Source organism: Mirounga angustirostris, unplaced genomic scaffold (assembly GCF_029215605.1).
Source record: "Mirounga angustirostris isolate CCGP_5_RB_7025 unplaced genomic scaffold, mMirAng1.0.hap1 SCAF_16, whole genome shotgun sequence".
NCBI lineage: Eukaryota > Metazoa > Chordata > Mammalia > Carnivora > Phocidae > Mirounga > Mirounga angustirostris.
Genome location: NW_026991724.1, coordinates 52845148 through 52863201, shown reverse-complemented (window position 1 = coordinate 52863201; position 18054 = coordinate 52845148). Strand labels below are relative to the sequence as shown.

The 18054-nt window shown below is 54.1% G+C and overlaps 1 protein-coding gene across 1 annotated transcript; it reads right to left on the bottom strand.

The window, feature by feature from the left end:
- Window positions 1-469: 469 nt before the first annotated feature.
- On the bottom strand, window positions 470-16891 carry SNRNP70 (small nuclear ribonucleoprotein U1 subunit 70). The gene is given in 11 exon segments (XM_045891907.3): window positions 470-788; window positions 790-1276; window positions 1386-1473; window positions 4320-4421; window positions 7634-7715; window positions 8357-8419; window positions 8585-8649; window positions 13815-13869; window positions 13982-14044; window positions 15609-15765; window positions 16535-16891. Coding segments are annotated over 10 exon segments (1290 nt in total). The 5' UTR covers window positions 15756-15765; window positions 16535-16891; the 3' UTR covers window positions 470-650.
- Window positions 16892-18054: the final 1163 nt, after the last annotated feature.

Below are 18054 nucleotides of genomic sequence, written 5' to 3'. Positions count from 1 at the left end.
GCCCTCCTGGCCTCGTGCAGATGCTCTGCGGCCCCCATCTTATCCCTCTGCAGCTTGCACTCCTAGTTCATCTCCTCAGCCTTTCCCCGCTCTCCCCAACGCAGACGACAGCTTCCCTTTCACACAAACTTGCAGCTTCCACTGAGCAATCTAGTGTCTAGAACCCCATTCGGCCACCGAGACAAGGGTAGGGACGGCCCCACAGGGAATGTGGAAGACATTTGGGGGAAAAAAAAAAAAAAGGAAGAAAATCACGAAGGGATCAAAAATCCTAACAGAGGGAACCCTTGCAGAGCATCTCTTTATCCCATTTTAAGCAGGTCTGGTGTAGTGTGGGTAGCCCCAGCCTTAGGTCAAAAGCCCAAGTCCTTGGCAGGCCTTGGGACACAAACGAAAGTGGGGCCATCAACAGTCAGGTGACGACCTTCAGAGGAAGACATGAAGAGCAGTGAAGAAGAAACCAAGGTGCTCGTTATCAACAGGAAATTAATTTTATTTTTAAATCCAAGGGGCCAGAACAAATAAGGAGACTCCTACCCTTGGCTGGCAAACTTAGGTGGTGGCCGAGGTCGGGGGGAGAGGACGACAGCAGAGGGGTGGGTAGGAACACGTCCAAACAGAACCAGGGCGCGGGGGGAGGAAGGCCCTCTTCACTCTGGTGCGGCTTCCATCAAATACCCGTTCTCCGGAGCAAGATACCCATCACCTCCCTCAGACTCCATGTACATGTCTCGGCTTTCATTGCCCAGACCCTCCAGCCCGTTGTCCTGGCCGCCACCCCCCCCCACCTCGGGCCTCATCCCTGCCCCGTTCGCCACCCCGCTCCCCCCGCTTGTGCTCGCGATCCCGGTCTCGGTCGCGGTCCCGCCGCCGCTCCCGCTCGCTCCGGTGGCTCCGACGTCGTTCCCGGTCACGATCCCGGCCCTTCTCCTCTGGACCATCAGGGCCGTCAGGACCCAGCTCCCCAGGAGGCCCATCGTCAGGAGGCGCATCACCAGCCTCAGAGGGCTCTGCCATGTCGCCACCACCTCCGCCACCACGCAGCTCCTCCTTGCGTTCCCGCTCCCGACGTGCCCGTTCCCGGCTCCGGCTACTTCGCCGCTTCCGTTCCCGGTCCTTGTCCTTGCTACGCTCCCTGGAGCGCCTCCGCTCCTCCTTGTCGCGACTCCGTGAGCGCCGCCGCCGGTCCCGAGAGCGGGAGCGTCGCCGTTCTCGCTCCTTGTCTCGCTCGCGGCTTCGTTCCCTGCGCTCCCGCTCGCGGTCCCGGTCCCGGTCCCTGTGGGGAAGCGGGGAGGGGCCGGGCCTGGATGAGGTGGGCAGAGGTTTGTGGCTGGGCTCCCCCACGTGACCACCCCCATCCCAGGAAACCAGCTGCCCAATCTTACCTCTCATCATAGCGGGAAGTATCGTCCCGGCCCGAATGCCGGATGTTCACGTCGGCCCCGCCTCTTCTGGTCCCACCGAGGCCACCTCCTGGGGTGGGAGCAGGGAAGAGAGGGTCAGTCTGGGGCAGGGCGCACAGGGAAGGGAAATGAGGGGCACCAAAGAGCAAAGGGAAGGACTGCAACCATGTTTAACAGGACAGCCATGCTTTACAGAGATGTGAGGACTTTCACGAAGTGCCAGCTGGGAAACACCTGCACTCACATTCCAAAGCACGTGCTCCTAACCGCTAGGGCACCACCGAGCCCTGCAAACCCTTCCCACTCAACGGCCTCCTCCCACCAACCACAGCCGGTGACCTTTTTTTAAAAAAAGATTTTTAAGATTTTATCTGAAAGAGTGTAAGTGGGGCAAGGCACAGGGCACAGAGGGGCAGAGGGAAAGGGAGCAGCTCGATCCCAGGACCCCAAGATCATGACCGGAGCCGAAGGCAGACGCTTAACCCACTGAGCCACCCAGGCGCTCCAAGCCAGTGACCTTTCTAACTGATCTGCCTCAAAGCCTCTGATGGCTTCCCACTGCCCACCTTTCAAACCAGGGGTCCCTGGTTCTTTACGTTCTGGGCGGTTCTCAATCCCCTTATACTCTCCATCTCCTTTCTGCCCCAGCTGGGATCATTCGTCTCTTTCCCTAGAATCTTACCACCTTCCCTGTGAAGGGTGAGTAAACCCTTTACACGTTAGCCAGAACATCACTTCCTCGAAAGCTCTCCAGATTCAGCTGTTCCCCACTACACACTCCCAGAACAGGTAGGTTCCTTCCTGAGACTTCAAGGGGAGCTTCACGTTTATACATCCGTGAGAGCTGAGGAATGCTGGCCTTTCCCGGCAGACTATTACACACCGTGAAAGTGGGGACTGTGTCTGGCTTTGCTTGTAACCAGCATGTGGTACAGCACCCAGAATATAAAAGTCTACGTACTGCAGTCAGATGACTGACTGAACAACTCTAAGGAGCAACAAAGAGCTCCTTCTGCAGATGGGAAAACAAAGAGTCACTTGCCCATGGGGACTTGGGAACGAAGGCGCAGAACTGGGCTAGGGCTCCCAGCCTACTCCAGAACTTGCCCTCTCGTGCACCCTTCTGCACCACAGGGACTGGAAGGAAGCTTCAGTGAGGCAGGTCCGAGTTCCACATACGGAAATGGCTTTTGGCAGGGCCAGAGAAAAAGGAGAAAGGCCACTTGGAGGGCCAACATTCTACCCGGGACAGGCAACTACCAGGCATCTGGAACATCATGGGCATGGTGCAGAACAGACTACTGTCTTCAATTTTCAGGTCACGATCCAGCTATGGATCCCATCATCAATTTGATGGCTTGCAACCAACGTATTAAAAAAACAAAATAAAGCAACAGAATATAAAATACTAGTACACACTGCCCGTAGAAAAGGTAATTACTGTTCACAAAACTTTTGTCTTGGGTGGTATTTTTCCATGGATATACACTGGGTCAGGATGTACTGGGGACTGCTATCACAAAGTCTGAATGCGAACTGAACTAGAAGATTCTGGGATTCCAGAATTCTAAAAATAACAGACTCTGGGGTGCCTGGGTGGCTCAGTTCATTAAGCGTCTGCCTTCGGCTCGGGTCATGATCCCGGGGTCCTGGGATCGAGCCCCACATCGGGCTCCCTGCTCAGCGGGAGGCCTGCTTCTCCCTCTCCCGCTCCCCCTGCTTGTGTTCCCTCTCTTGCTGTCTCTGTAATAAATAAAATCTTTAAAAAAAAAAAAATAATAATAATAAAAAACAAATAAAAATAACAGACTCTGAAAAACTCACTCCAGCGCAGAGGAATGAGGGCAAGAGAAGCAGCTAGCTACTGTCGCGAGGCATAGCAGGGGAGTGTGTGGTCTAGGCTGCACAGGCCAGGCCAGGGTGAGAGCAGCGGACAGGGAGGCAGGAGTAAGAGCAGGGAGTACTGCACCGCCTGACGTGTCAGCCTGGGGAGGACCTGCTCTCCTGAAGAGCTGTCACTCACCCTCGCAGGAGGAGGTCCCTCACATGCGTGTCTGGATGGCAGCACCGCAGCCCCAGGTGCAGGCCCAACACTGCGCCACTGAGACCCGACCGCCCCAAAGCACAGAGGCTCACCCAGGACGAGGTGTAAAGCGGAAGCTGCAGAGCAGGCACAGAGCCAGTGCAGGGAAACACGGACCAGTGTGCAGACAGCACGCAAGGTGCAGGCAAGGGGCAGTGATGCCGGACGCGGCTCCGGACAGCTCGAAGGTCTGGCTACCAGGTCCTCTTGAGGCCCAGGGGCATCACACATCTCTGAGCTCCAAAGGACCTCCAGGATTCTCTACCGACAATGCTCCTATATGTTTTAAAAACCTCAAATGTATTTCTGATACTTGCAACCAAACTGACCTTGACTGACATGGTGAGTAACAATCAGAGACAGACAAAAGCTGTCTGTGTCTTGCTCCTGACTAAAAACACAGTACACAACTGGTAATCAATGAATAAACAAATGAGCAAGAGCAAAGAATAGGTGGATGAGAGAGTAACATTTACAAGCCCTACCACGTGCCACCTGCCAAGCTGGGCATCTGGTATGCTGAGGTTATCCCCACTTTCCAGGATAAAGGAAAATGAGGCAGGAAGAGGGGAAATGCACCAGCTAATAACTACACAAGCTGGCATTTGATCCCAGACTTGCCTCTCCAGGCCAGTGCTCCTGCTCCTAATCAGTGACCCAGAATGAGAAGACAGCCACCAGGAACGATGATGGTGACAAGAGGAGCTGGAGGGAGGAAGGGAGGATGTGATGAGCAGCCAGGCAAGCAGAAAGAAGGAGGAAAAACAGAAAGCAGCAGAGGATGCAGAAGGGAGTCAGATCCTCCAGCGCCAGCCCAAGCAGGAAGTGCTCACCTAGCCGCCGGGGCCGCCAGCCCTTCACAGTTCGGCCTCTCTCCACGTCCACAAGGACTCTCCTGCCATCAATCTTCTTGCCATCTGCGTGCTTGTAAGCGGCTGCAACAGATGTGGGGAGGGGGGAGGGGGAGGAGTCCCCAGAGGGTCCTCTAGTCAGGACAGGGCCCAGCTCTGCAGCATCCCCACCCTCACGTCCCCATCAACGCACTCTGTGCGCGCACGCACGCACGCACACACCCACACACCCACCAGACAGCCAGGCAACTGACAGCCAGACCAACCCTCTCCCAAACCAGGAGGGGCCTGCTCCATCTCGGCACCTGTTTATCACCCCCCAATCACTATTGGGGGGGAGCAAGACCACCCCAACCACCACGCCCCGGGCTCCCAGGCCCTTCCTGCTCCCTTTCGACAGAGCAGCCCCCTCCTGCCCAGGTGGCCATAGTCGCTGCAAAGAAACTGGAGGTTAACTTAAGGCTGGACTCTGCTGTGGGGGAGGGCTCCTCCACAACCCCAGGCATGCACCCTAAAACAACATGCTGGGGGGAGGAGGCCCATCTGGGCCGCTCTGCACCCCAGTTCACACCGGTTATCCTTTTTGTTTTTTGTGTTTTGGGGGGGGGCGGAGGTGAGCGTGGGGGGAACAGACATCAGAACAGAAAATGAACCAGAAAAGGGTGGGAGAAATCTTCAGGAGATGGCAGGGAGCAGAAGGGTGGGTTATGGTGCTCCCAGGAGGCCTGGAGGGGCCCCCTACAGCAGCTGGGGGAGAGGGAAAGTGGAGGGAGGCATGGGAGGCGTGCGGTGCTCCTGACAATTCCTGCCTTACCTGAGCCGACTGACTGCCACCCAATCCCAGCCCCCATCCCATCTCTCCCTCCACACCCCCAGCTCAACACACGCTGGGAGGCCAACCCCAGCCGGAGCCTCTCGGGAAGGGTGAGGAGTAGAGGGGGAGATTCGGGGAGAGGCATGTTCCTGCTCTTGGGCAGGGCACAGCAATGGGCAGGCCCGATCCTGGGCCTGTCTCACACGGGGCATCAGGAAGGCCAAAAAAGTCCGTTTCCCACCCCCAGCCCTGGCCTAGGGGGTTGTCCTCAACCAACCACAATACCCTGCCCCGCCCCAGCCCTCTCCCCCCCAAATACAACCAGAGGAAGAGAAAAAGGTGCCATTTACCGATGCCGGCCTTGCGGGTGTCCAAACCGAGCGGGATGGGGGGGGCTCGGCAACTCCTGGGGGCCTGGCGAGGAGGCGGGCTTCCCGGGGGGGGACACGGGACCGCTTACCTGGAGCCCCCAAGCTTACCTGAGCACGCGCACAGACCCCACACCCACCACCATGGGGTCAGCTAAAGCTACAGGGAAGGGAAGTGGGGGGTTCTAGGGAGCCACAGAGAGGGAGAGGAACCACATCTCCTGCACCACCTGGAGACAGGCAGAGGAAGTGGTGGACCCCAAAAAAACCTCATGGAGGCCTTGAAAGAGGGGGAGACAAGGATTAACATCAAGTCTAGGAGCTGGCAAAGCCCTGGGACTAGCTTGTTGAATTTAAAAAGAAGGCCGGGGAGGCCTTAGCGAACCTGTCCGCCCTCACCTTTCCCAGTAAAGTCCACACTAAACTAGGCACACGCCCCACCCTCGCAGCACATACAAGGACTTTTCCACCTCGAATTCCACACTCCCTCCCACCACCTGCCACTCAAAGGCTGGCACACAAGGGGACAGCCTGGGGGGTCCAGGAGATGGAGTGCTGCCCGTGATTTGAGGAGAAGGGGCCGTTTGGCCCCCGAACCCAGAGGAGGATAGTGGGAGAAAGGGATTTAAGGACCGGGAACACAGTCAAGCAAAGGAACCCTGCTCTGGTTCAGTGTCCCAAACCCCAGAAGAGGCCCAACCCAGGAGTACCAACAAAAGAAACCATGTGACATGTGTACTTCTAGGCTTCTCTTTCTCTCCCTCTCTTAGGTCTCTAGACAGTGGAAGGGTCTTAAGTAAAATCTACAACACCTTCAGCTGCTTGCAGCCTGTCACTCGATCCCTCCCACACCCCAATCCCCAATTCCATGCACTCTGCAGAGCCGCTGGGCACCAGAGCCCTTCGGTAGGCCTCAACCATGATAAGGCAGACAGAAAAGGGGCACAGCACCCTGAGTCTAGCAACCAAAAAGATTCTCCAGGGCCACCACAGTGACAGCCCCACAGAAGCACGGGGGCTGGGAGCAAAGGGCTGAAGGGTTCCACATGGAGCCCTCGCCCTAGTGCGTCCTGTCTTCAATGTTCCCGTAACCTTGCCGCTGACGTCATGAAACCAGGTAAGTCGGGGGTTGGGTGGAGCCCAACTGGAGAGGCCAGCTGCCTTTCCCATCAGGGTTCATCCTTCCCTTCCTGGGATCAGCAAGATTACCAGAGAGCATATACGGATTGGGGGAAGGGGCAGCAGGAGGGACAAAGGGCACCCAAACAAGGAAAGGGTTCTGGGTGCGGGGAGGCTGAGGGGCGACCGGGGATGGGAGGAGGGCCTCACTGCTCCTGAGCTGCCTGGCTAAGCTGGGCTGGTGTGCGGTGCTGAGTGATCTTACCCATGATACAAACCCTTATACCAACCATACACTGAGGTGTTGTAAGGGGAGCGTAAGCATCAGCTGCAAGCCAGCTGCGTGGTGGCTGCAGTGACAATAAGAACAGTCAATTAATACGGCGGCCCCTGGACACGCCGCAGCCCTGCCCACCCCCACCCACCCATCCCTGCCCATGTGGACGCCGCCGCAGCCTCAAAGGGGGCTTTGGAGATGTGGGGGCAGGCGCTAAACACGCCTACCAACCCACTGCCCGCTGAGGAACAGGGTGGGGGGCCAGGGGTGGGGAGGCGGAGGGTCGGGTGGCCCAGCCCCAGCTCTGCTGGGGGGAAGAGAGGGCAGGTCCAAAGGCCAGTCCTCATTCCAACCTGGCCGCCCCCAACTATGGTGGGGGGAATGGGGAGAGGCTCCCCGAACATCCGACCCCTCCCCCCCACCTCCAACTGGCCCCAGCCCCCACCCAGTTCCCTCCTTGCCCCTGAGGTTCAACGTGTGACACTTACCTCCCCAGGTTCACACACACACACACGTTGTGGGGGATTTTGGTTTTTGTTTTTTAAAAAACACGTATATATAAAAAAAAAAAAGATATATCAGAAACAGAGGGAGGAGGAGAAGAGACATCGCTAATGTCAAGTTTGGCAGGGTGGGGGTGGGGACAGACGACGGGAAGGGGCTGGGCAGCAGAGAAGAGAGAGGGTCAGAGGGCAGGGCTCAGGCCGGAGGTACTCACAGTGCATGTCTCGCTCATGTTCATACTCGATGAAGGCATAGCCGCGGGGCTTTCCTGACCGCTTACTGTAGACCATGTGTATCTGGCAGCGGGGAGGCGGGGGGAGGGGGATTAGTTCTCAGACAAGGAAATCCCACCCATTCAGTCGCAGAGCCTGCGTGCTGCCAGCGACAGATGCCTCAGACCCTCTCCCTGTCCTCAAGAGCCCAGAGTGACTGATGCTCTACCGGCGGGCGCCAGGCTCGGCAGTGTGTGCGCACGATGACCTCCAGCGCTCACGACCGCCCGAGCACTTAAGCGATTTTTCGGTGAATTCAAGACACGTCAGTAAAACATACAGCCTTGCTCTAAAACGAGTCAGCACGCACATTTCTGCTTTTCCTCTAAAGGGCCAGACAGCAGACACTTCCGGCTCTGAGGGCCTTACAGCAGCCGCAGCCGCCAGCGAACAGATGGGCTTGGCTGGGCACCAATAAGCCTTTATTTACAAACGGTAAATCCGCAGTTTGCCTACCCGTATCCTAAATCAACAAAAAGCAGCCCTTACTTAATCCCACTCCTGCTACCCAAAGTAGGCTGCATGTTAGCGCAGTCAGAATGTGAATGCAGGCCACGGCCTCTGAAGCCCCGCAATGAGGGGACGCAGCCTCGGGGCCGGGAGCCGGCCTTCTCCCTCCCCCCACCCCGCTCCACTTCAAGTAGCCGAGGCCCCAGTTCACTCACTCTTTTGATGGGTCCGTACACCTCAAACTCTCTCCGGAGCTTGGATTCTGTCGTGTCATAGTTCTACCAGGAGACAGATACAAAGTTAAGTGGGAGAAGTGAGTCATCCCAAAGCCCTCAGAACATTCCAGGACTTAGCCTATTGTCCTTTGCCCCACACCCAAGCTCTCAGCAGCCCAGGGTTCTAGGCTCCTCTGGGGCTCCAGGGGTGGGGAGCTTGGGACTCACCACTCTAGCCACAAAGAGAGTCTTGAAGGCATCACCCTGAGCATTGGGATCATTGTGAGGGTCCCCTGTGCAGGAAGAACACAATGCGTAAGTAAGTACAAGACGTCAACAGTCTCACACAGCCAGACAGACACAGACAGAATGGCAGAGGCCGGTTAGAGAGAAGAAAACTGTTGGTGACTGGAGACCTTGGGCATGCTCCTCTCTCCAGCTTCCCTCCAGCAGCCTTGTATCCGAGTAGCCAGTTCAGGCCGATGAGAGAAGGGGATAGGCTGACTTCAAGCTGACTGGATGGAGCCAGCCTAAAGGCCATTTCAGACCTACACGTGCGAAGGTTCCAGTCCCTTCCAGGGGAAGACTGGGAATCTCTGCGGAGGCAGCCCCATCACTCCAGGTGCCTTTTCCTCCCTCACCGGCAGGGCCGCACCGCCACCCGACGGCACAGCTTGCACCTGCAGCCCACGGGGAAACCGTAGATCCAAGGCTGGCAGAGAGCCCAGGAGAGCCCGAGCCTTGCTTTCTTCCCTATGCACCACAGCCTCTGTGCCTCAGGGAAAAAGCCAGGGCACAAAATGCTGATCAGATTCTCACTCCCACAAGGCCACTGAAGAATAACCACCTCTACAGACAGGAACCAAAAATCTACTACAAAACTCATTCCAGAGGTGATTCTGATGGCTCAGGCCTGGGAAGAAGTCCTTTTCAGACTATGGTGACCCAACCCCACACGACGGCCCTTGACTCCCGCCAGGGCCCCAGAGGCACCCTGCCCAGTGCCCAGCGGAGGCGGCTCTTCCATGACATAGCGCTACCCTCAGAATGACCTGCCGTGTTGTGCGGGAATAGGAGAAAAAGAACGTTAATAATTTATCGCACACGTAATTAGGCCCTGACACTGTGCTGGATGCTGAGGATTAATCATTTTGCAAATGGAAACAAAACCAGCCCCTGAAGCACAGAAGAGGAAAAAGCGTCAGAGCGGCAGAGGGCCAAGCCGGCTTTACACCCCAGCCTGACCTCACAGGCCAGGGGTTCTAACTACCCGGCTCCATGCTGAATGTCTAGGCACGAGCTTCTCAGGAAGACAGTCTAGCTGTTCCAAGGAGCCAGAGAAATAAAGTTCTAGATTGTCTCCTGTGAGAGGGCTACCTCCCAAACATAAATGAAATACAAGGTGCCTTTAGAGAATTTACTAAAAACCAGCGGACTGAACCCACATTTAAAGGAGTAATTCCCTGGAAACTGATGGCAGCCTTTGAAGACAACGCCATCTTTGAGCCTGCCCCCTTTGGTGCTCACCCTACCTCATCCCTCCGCGCTGTCATTTTCTGTGCCTTGGTCTCTCAGTCTGCACCGGGCCACTCTCATCCACTCACCTAACAGATACCTATTAAGTACTAACAAGCGCCTGCGACTGTCGTTAAGGTGTCGGGGATTCCACAGTGAACGAGACAAAAAAAGACCCCTGCCTTCTTAGAGATCAGACACGAATGCAGGGAGGCTGACTGTAAACAAGGTAAGGAAACCATTTAATTTTATCCGAAAGTGACAGACCCAGGCAGAAGACAGTAAGGGGAAGGTCAGGAAAGGCCTCACTGGGATGAGGACGTCTGACTGAAGACCTGCGAGTCTCATGGCAGCAACAGGAAACACATCTGCCAACAGCAGGCAGCAGGTGGTCCAACAGGTGCAGCGAGAATGCAGCCGCGGGACCGCCAAGCCAATTGCTGCCTGGGGGAGCGACTTCGGGGCGGGCCCCGCTGCGACACCACGGCAGCTCGGTAGTTCCTGCCAATGCAAGGGGCCCCCGAGTGTGACTAAAGGCAAAAACTAGTGTAGCCGAGCCAAGAGTACCCCTGTACCTGAAAAAAGAACATGTCAGCACAATGACGGTGGCAGAGAACTAGAGTCGATGGGCAGGTCACCAGTCAGTGCACATGCGCACATACCCACAGCACTCCCGTGCTGGCAACTCTGCCCTTGGGAAATCCTTGGCTGAAGGGATTATCTAGGTAGCAACCCAGGGCAGAGGCTCAAAGAACTGTCCTGTGCGGTGGGGAAACCTCATGAGACTTTTGGATGGTGGGGAAAGTATCTCAGAACTCTCTCTTGGGAAGCATACTAGGCCTCAACAAGCCTCAATTTTCCTTGTCTTAAAAATAGGAGTAATAAGGGCGCCTGGGTGGCTCAGTTGTTGAGCGTCTGCCTTCGGCTCAGGTCATGGTCCCAGGGTCCTGGGATCGAGCCCCACATCAGGCTCCCTGCTCGGCGGGAAGCCTGCTTCTCCCTCTCCCACTCCCCCTGCTTGTGTTCCTGCTCTCGCTCTCTTTCTGTCAAATAAATAAATAAAATCTTAAAAAAAAAATAGGAGTAATAACCCCTGCCATGCCTGGAAGCTGTGAGAAATCAATAATGTGAATTACACCAACTGCTTTGGAAGGGACGAGGTCCCCTCAAAGGGCAGCTGTTAGTTGCGACAAGGCACAGCAAGCTTCTGTAGTGGGGACAGAGGCTCCCGGGGGCATAAAAACCCTAATGTACTTGATCCATTCTTTTTTCTTTTCAATTATGCAGAAGTCCAAATACCTAGGGAAGCAGAAAACCTCCAGGAACCAGCTTCAATTATCAACGCTTGGCCACATTCGTTTCATCTGTACTCCCAACCCACCAAAATATTTTAAATCAAACCCCAAATATACCATTTCCGTCTCTAACAGAGACTTTTTAAGAAGCCAGAACCACCATACTGTTACTGCACCTTAACACATTATGTTAGTTCCTTAACTGGAGACCCGTGTTCAAATGCCAGTTATTTCAAAACTGGATGTTTATAGTTAGCTCATTTAGATCTGGATCCTAACAAGCTCCACACATACCATGTGGTTGCCAGAACTTTTGATTCTTTAATCCATTCAATCCGCTTCCTGCCCTTTTTCCTTGTCATTTATCACCTAAAGAAACTGGGTTACAAGTTTGTCGTACAAATTTCGCACAGTGAATTTGGCTGATTGCACCTTCGTGGTGTCGTTTAACTCATCAAGACCCCATTCTCAAAGGGGGGGAAATAACTTCCAAGGGGACAAGTGATTTACCCAAGGTCACCTGGCTACAAGTGGCAGAATCGGGGTTAAAGGGCACATGGGTCAGATTGCAAGGCCGGTACCCTAGCAACGGAGTGAAAGGACTCCCCAGACTAACTGCTGCCAACAATTCCGTGTGCCAGGTCCTACAGGGGCTGGGGCTGTCACAGAGAGCAAATCCCATCCAAACCCTGCTCTCTCGGAGCAACCGTGAACCTCCAGTAGAGAGAGATTCTCTTCAAATCCCCTGTGCAGACCGAAGTGACCAACCTGCAGCGGGACTCAGGACTTTCAGCACACAACATGACTCGACCTGAGCAAGGAAGTCCTGGAAGGTTTCCTTGAAAAGTAACAGCCGAACAGGGACACAAAGGGCTGCTACACACAAACCAAGGCGTCATCACAGACTGGGGGAACAGCCTGGGCAAAAGCCCAATGACAGGAGACCATCCAGCAAGAAAGAGGCATAAGAAAAAGTGACTGTGGCTAGAGCGGGAGGGGAGCATGGTGCCCAACGTGCCTGAGCAAGAAAGAGACTTTGGTCTTTATGCCGACAGCAAAAGGAAGCTGTTAGAAAAAGGTAGAGTCGGACTTAAAGACCCAAAGAACTTGGTGGAAACAGAGCTGTAGATAAACCAGTTAGACTGTTACTGTGTGTGCGAGCAGGAAGCGATTTGGGTGGTGGTGGACACAGAGAGAAGTGTCAGATTTGGGACAGAGAGTAACAGGGACAGGTCGTGGTGACAAGCTGGGGAAAGGAGGAAAAAAAGTGTTAAAAGCAAAGTGGGTGGCCCATGATAGAGATCATGACTTGCAAGGCTGCATGGCCGTGTTCCACTGACAAAAACATCCAAGGAAACCAGGTTGGTGGGAGGAGGAAATTCTGAATGCGGTTTGGACATTGAGTCTGAGATGCAGTAAGTCAGTGCTCAGAGAGCTCTCAGCTAGATATCCAGGTCTTTAGATGTTAGGCATCTGGGGTCACCTGGGTGCCTCAGTCAGTTACACATCTGACACTTGATTTAGGCTCAGCTCATGATCTTGGGGTTGTGAAATCAAGCCCTGCATCAGGCTCCATGCTCAGCCGGGTTCTGCTTGGGATTCTCTCCCTCTGCCCCTCCCCTCAGTTAACACCTGCTCGCACTCTCTCAAAAATTAAATAATAAAGTACTTTTTAAAAAAAATGTTGGGGGCGCCTGGGTGGCTCAGTCGTTAAGCGTCTGCCTTCAGCTCAGGTCATGGTCTCAGGGTCCTAGGATTGAGCCCCGCATCGGGCTCCCTGCTTGGCGGGGAGCCTGCTTCTCCCTCTCCCTCTACTGTTCCCCCTGCTTGTGCTCTCTCGCTCTCCCTGTCAAATAAATAAATAAAATCTTAAAAAAAAAAAAAAATGTTGGGATGCCTGGGTGGCTGAGTTGGTTAAGTGTCTGCCTTCAGCTTGAGTCATGATCCCAGGGTCCTGGGATCGAGTCCCACATCGGGCTCCTTGCTCAATGGAGAGCCTGCTTCTCCCTCTGCCTGCCGCTCCCCCTGCTTGTGCTCACTCTCTCGCTGACAAATAAATAAAATCTTAAAAAAAAAAAAAAAAAAAGTTAGACATCTGCATAATTGCCCTGAGAAAACATGCCACTCCAGGGACTAAGGTCTAAAGAGATGTGATTCACCAGCCTCACAGGTGTAGAAGGGAAGCCCAAGGCTTCTGACTGTAAAGCCCTTGCTCTAACAAGACAGGGCCATCTGAGATTGATGTGACCCTCTTATGAAGTCTGGTTAATGGCTATAATGTATCTGGTCCTGTGTTTCAATTCCTCCTGTACCTGGAAGGGATGGAAAACTCCCAGCAGGAGGGTCAAGGAGCAAAAGTGGAGCCGTAACTGCTTCACTGCTTCAGCCTGTGACACCGAACCGCGTTGTGGTAGCCCCTCCGAGTGCGCTCCCCGGTAGGACACGCAGCCCAAGGTCCCAAGGCTCACTTCCCGCCAACCCAGACCCCATCCTGTACTCCTTAAATGCCTAAACCACAGTGTTCAGCCAACTCTGTGAACTAAAAAGTGAACCATCACACCTTCCCATATTAGGTCCACTGGGGTGGATCAGTGGAGGAGAAACGCAAGAGGGTTTGAAGAAGAAATGGGAGAGGAAGAGAAACTTACACATTTTTAGCTCTGTCTCCACTTCCTGCTGTCGCCGCTCAATCTTTTCTCGTCTCTGTCAGGAGAAAGGTGGACAACTGAATGCAGAGAGAAGTGCCCTGATGTCAGGGAACATCCTGGAGAACGTGGCAAAAAAGATATGGGGCCAACAGGTGAAAATGACATACCTTTCTCTCCATGCGTTCCTCCCGAGTTTCTGCTCGAGTCGGGGGAGGGGCATCTCGAGGGTCCTGGGAACAAGAAGAGAGGTGACAGGGTGGGAGGAACAGGGGGTTGCAAGGGACACCCATCCAGAAAACAATAAGCACCTCAGGCACTCACCGCCCCCCGCAAACACACAAGCAAACATGGGACAGTTCCCAGGCCAGTGGAGGTGGGAGAGTGGCAAAGATCAAAAACGTGGTCTGTGGACCAATGCTATCCACGAACCGTTGCTGGTCTGTCACAAGGGAAGTACAGAAATCAGAAGAATTCAGAAACTTCTACAGCAACAGGATAAAATAGCTCTATGCCCACCAAACTTAATAAAAATTTGATCTTTTATTCTGTAGTCTTTCTTTAAAAGATACAGGAAAATCAAAATCACTCCTTTGTATTTATCAACATCACTCTGCAAAAGAATTGTCCTTTATCACAGAGATCAGGACCAGGGTTGAAGCAAAAGGACTTGACAGTGCAGTCCAGTAGCAGTAACTGGACACCTTCTGAGGGCCAGGGTAGTTCTCGAAGGGCTCACCAACCGCTCATGAAACTGTAACTGCCACATGACCCGCATCATCAAGGGTGCCACGGGCCTGTAGCCATTAAATTAGTTTAATTAGCTAATAACATTTCCCCAGGACCGGTTCACCAAGGGTGGCAAATCCTACTGAAGAACCAGTCTTCTGTTACCTCTCCACTACCTTCTGCTCTGCAAGCTTCCTCCACCTTCAGCTGGCCCTTTCTTACTTGACACCAGAACTGGCCTCTACTGACTCCTGGCTGTGTGCCAGCACTTCTCAGGTGTGCCCTGATGCACCTCTGATGTTGTTTCCCCCAGTTTACAAATGAAAAGACGGAGGCCCAAAAGCCCAAGTCACGTATTTGTGTTTATCCTGCAGTTGCAGAGCTGAAATCCTCAAGCTCATATGAACATCATCCTATTTTTTTTTTTTTTTAAAGATTTTATTTATTTATTTGACAGAGAGAGACATAGCGAGAGCAGGAACACAAGCCGGGGGAGTGGGAGAGGGAGAAGCAGGCCCCCCGCTGAGCAGGGAGCCCGATGCAGGGCTCGATCCCAGGACTCTGGGATCGTGCCCTGAGCCGAAGGCAGATGCTTAACGACTGAGCCACCCAGGCGCCCTGAACATCATCCTATTAATAACAAAACTGGCGAACATGGTAACATTGATGATTGCTGACTACTTGGTGCCAAGCCCTATACCAAGTTTTGCAGTTAATTCCCAGCCAATATTACGAGGAAAATACTATTATCCCCTTACTAAAAACGAAGAAATCAACTAAGAGAATACACCACTTGCTCAAGGTCACACAGCTGATAAACGGTGTGGGCCGAGGACTGCCTGACTCCAGAGCCTGAATCCTCAACTTCTAGTTACTGAATTTTCAAAAAAAAAAAAACCACAACACTACAAGGGATACACTATCAACCCCATTTAAGACAGAGGATCAGAAAGAGTGAGTCCCCTGCCTAAATCACACTGCTAGAAAATGGCCAGAAACTGGACTCCCAAATCCAGCTCCGTGGCCCCCTAGAACCCAAACCATTCCAAGACTGCTCAGTGAACTCACCTCAAACTCTCGGATGTAGGGCGCAATGCCACAGTAAGGTTGATTGTGGTGTTTTTCATGTGGCAGTTTCTCCAAGGGTGGCAGGTATGGGATAGGGTCGCGGGGAGCAAAGAGGGCCAGAAGGTTGGGCGGCAGGAACTGGGTCATCTTGCCAAGTCTGAGAGCAGAAGCAGGACAGCCTTACGTTAGGGTGACCGGGCGGAGAGGAGGCCCCTACAATCTCCTGACTCCCAAGAAAACAGAGATCGAGGGGCAAGGTCTCAGTATGAAAAAAGGTTCTGTAAGAACACGGGGGAGTGACCCAACGGCTCGGGGGAAAGGCATCAGTCTGAATGAGAAATCAGGTTCTTGGGGAGAGGGCTGTGCGAGGGCCGGGCAAGGCCGGTCAGAGAGACAAAGACCGAAAAAGAGTTTCTAAGTAGTTAAGAGTCAGAGTCCCGAGCAAGGAGCCGTGGGGCTGAGAGGTTCCCTGGGAGCGTGCGGGGGACTCAAGGATCCTTACGACGGAGGTCCAAAGCAATGGCGGCTGGGGGGGGGGTCCCACACCCTGGAGAACAGGTTATGGGGGCGGGAGTCGCAGGAAGTCTCCGATCAAGGGAAGAGGCTCAGAAGCAACACCACCTCGAGCCAGGGGCTTGTGGGTAATAGATCCAGGCCCCCCACAGACGAAAGGAACTGTGGGTAAGGGTCCAGGCCGCCGCGGAGGCAAGGGAGAAAAAGGCAACACGCCGCAAGGGCCTGTGGGTAAGGGACCCCGGGAGAGCTGCGGGAAGAAGGCCTAGGTACCCAGAGGACTCTGGGTAAGGGGTGCAGAGAGGTGCGGTGGCGCGGGAAGGAGGCCCGGCCGCGGGGAAAAGACCGGGGCCCACCGCAGGGGGTTGTGGGTAGCGGCTCCACACCCGGTAAGGCTACTCGGTCACACTCACCCGCCGCGCGGCGCCCTCCTCGGCCTGGCGACGGTCCGGGGGCTCGCGGCGGCTGCGGCGGCCCCTCAGCAGCAGGGACTCCTGCTCTGCCTTCGACTCCGGCGGCGTCTGCGTCCGTCTGCCTTCGTCGCCCGCCCCGCGCGCGCACCACGCCGCTGCTCACGAGCCCGCGCGGCCTCGGCTCGCGACAGGGGAAAGGGGTGGAACAAGTCTCAAATCCCTCCGCCCTCCGCGCTGCGCACGCGCCGCGCGATTAAGCACAGCCCACACAGAGGGACCTGGCGTCGCCGCGGGCACTGCGCACGCGCCAGGTCACTTCCCCGCCCCCGGGCACCTTAAACTCCTTTGCCGAGGTGGGCTGCAGGCCGCAGTGCGCACGCGGGTAGCGCCCCAAGCAGTAGCCCTGTCTACCTTGCGCCTTCGGCTCCAACCGACTCTAAGCGCGAGACTCCTCGATGCTCCGCCCCTTTCCCCCAACACACTTCCCGGATCTTCTACGCATGCGTGTGTTGTTGTGTACGGTGAAATACCCCTCCGCCGCCTGGCAAAGAGTCCCTCCATGAATAGTGTCGTTACGTTGAAGCCTAACCTGTTAAATCAGTAACTGTTTACCCAGCGGCTGAGGTATGCTGGGCAGGGTTTGGGCTCTGCAGATCTAGTACATGACTAAGGCAAAGTCTTTTTCTTCTTGGAGCTTACATTGTACTGGGGGACACGATAAAGGCATTCAAAGGAATGAATTACGGAGAGTGGCCAGCAAAATAAAGAATAGGGAGGCCTGGCTGACTGAGTCGGTAGAGCATGTGACTTTCGATCTCAGAGTCGTGAGTTCAAGCCCCAGGTCGGGGTGGAGCCTACTTAAAAAAAAAAAAAAATAGGGTCGAGTAAGGGGCTTGGGCAGTGAGAGTGGTGCTATTTTAGAAAGGGGATAATGGAAGGTCGTCTGAAGAGGTGAAATCCGATCGGATGGAAGGGAGATCTGGTGAACAGCAAGTGGCAAAGCCCTGATTTAGGACAGATGGCAGGAATCTCAGGTTGTTGGCCTTGAGATCCGAGAGCTGGCAGCCGTGTTACTTAGGGCCCTGTAGATCTGTAAGGAATTAAGTGTTGTATGAGTTTTTCGGATAGACTCAATGGCCTGTTTAATAATAATTACGTTAGTTATTACAAAATTTAAATAACTGATTTCATGGTTCAAGAAGCATCTAATATGAAAGCACATACTTTAAAAATATTTTGACATTTGTTTTATGTATGTGTGTATGTGGAACTCTGCGCTATTTTTTGGATCTTTTCTGTAATTCTAAAATTATTTCAAAACAAAAAGTTTAAAGAAAATGAAGCTAAACCTGCCTTAATCATGTATTTTTCCTGTACCATTCGAAAGTAATTGCTGTGGCACTCTAAATGCGTCAGCAGGTGCCTCCTAAGAATAAGGACCTCCTCCTACATAACCACAAAATTATTTTAAGCCCTAGGAAAGTTTATCCAGACCATATTCAAATTTTCCCAAATGACCC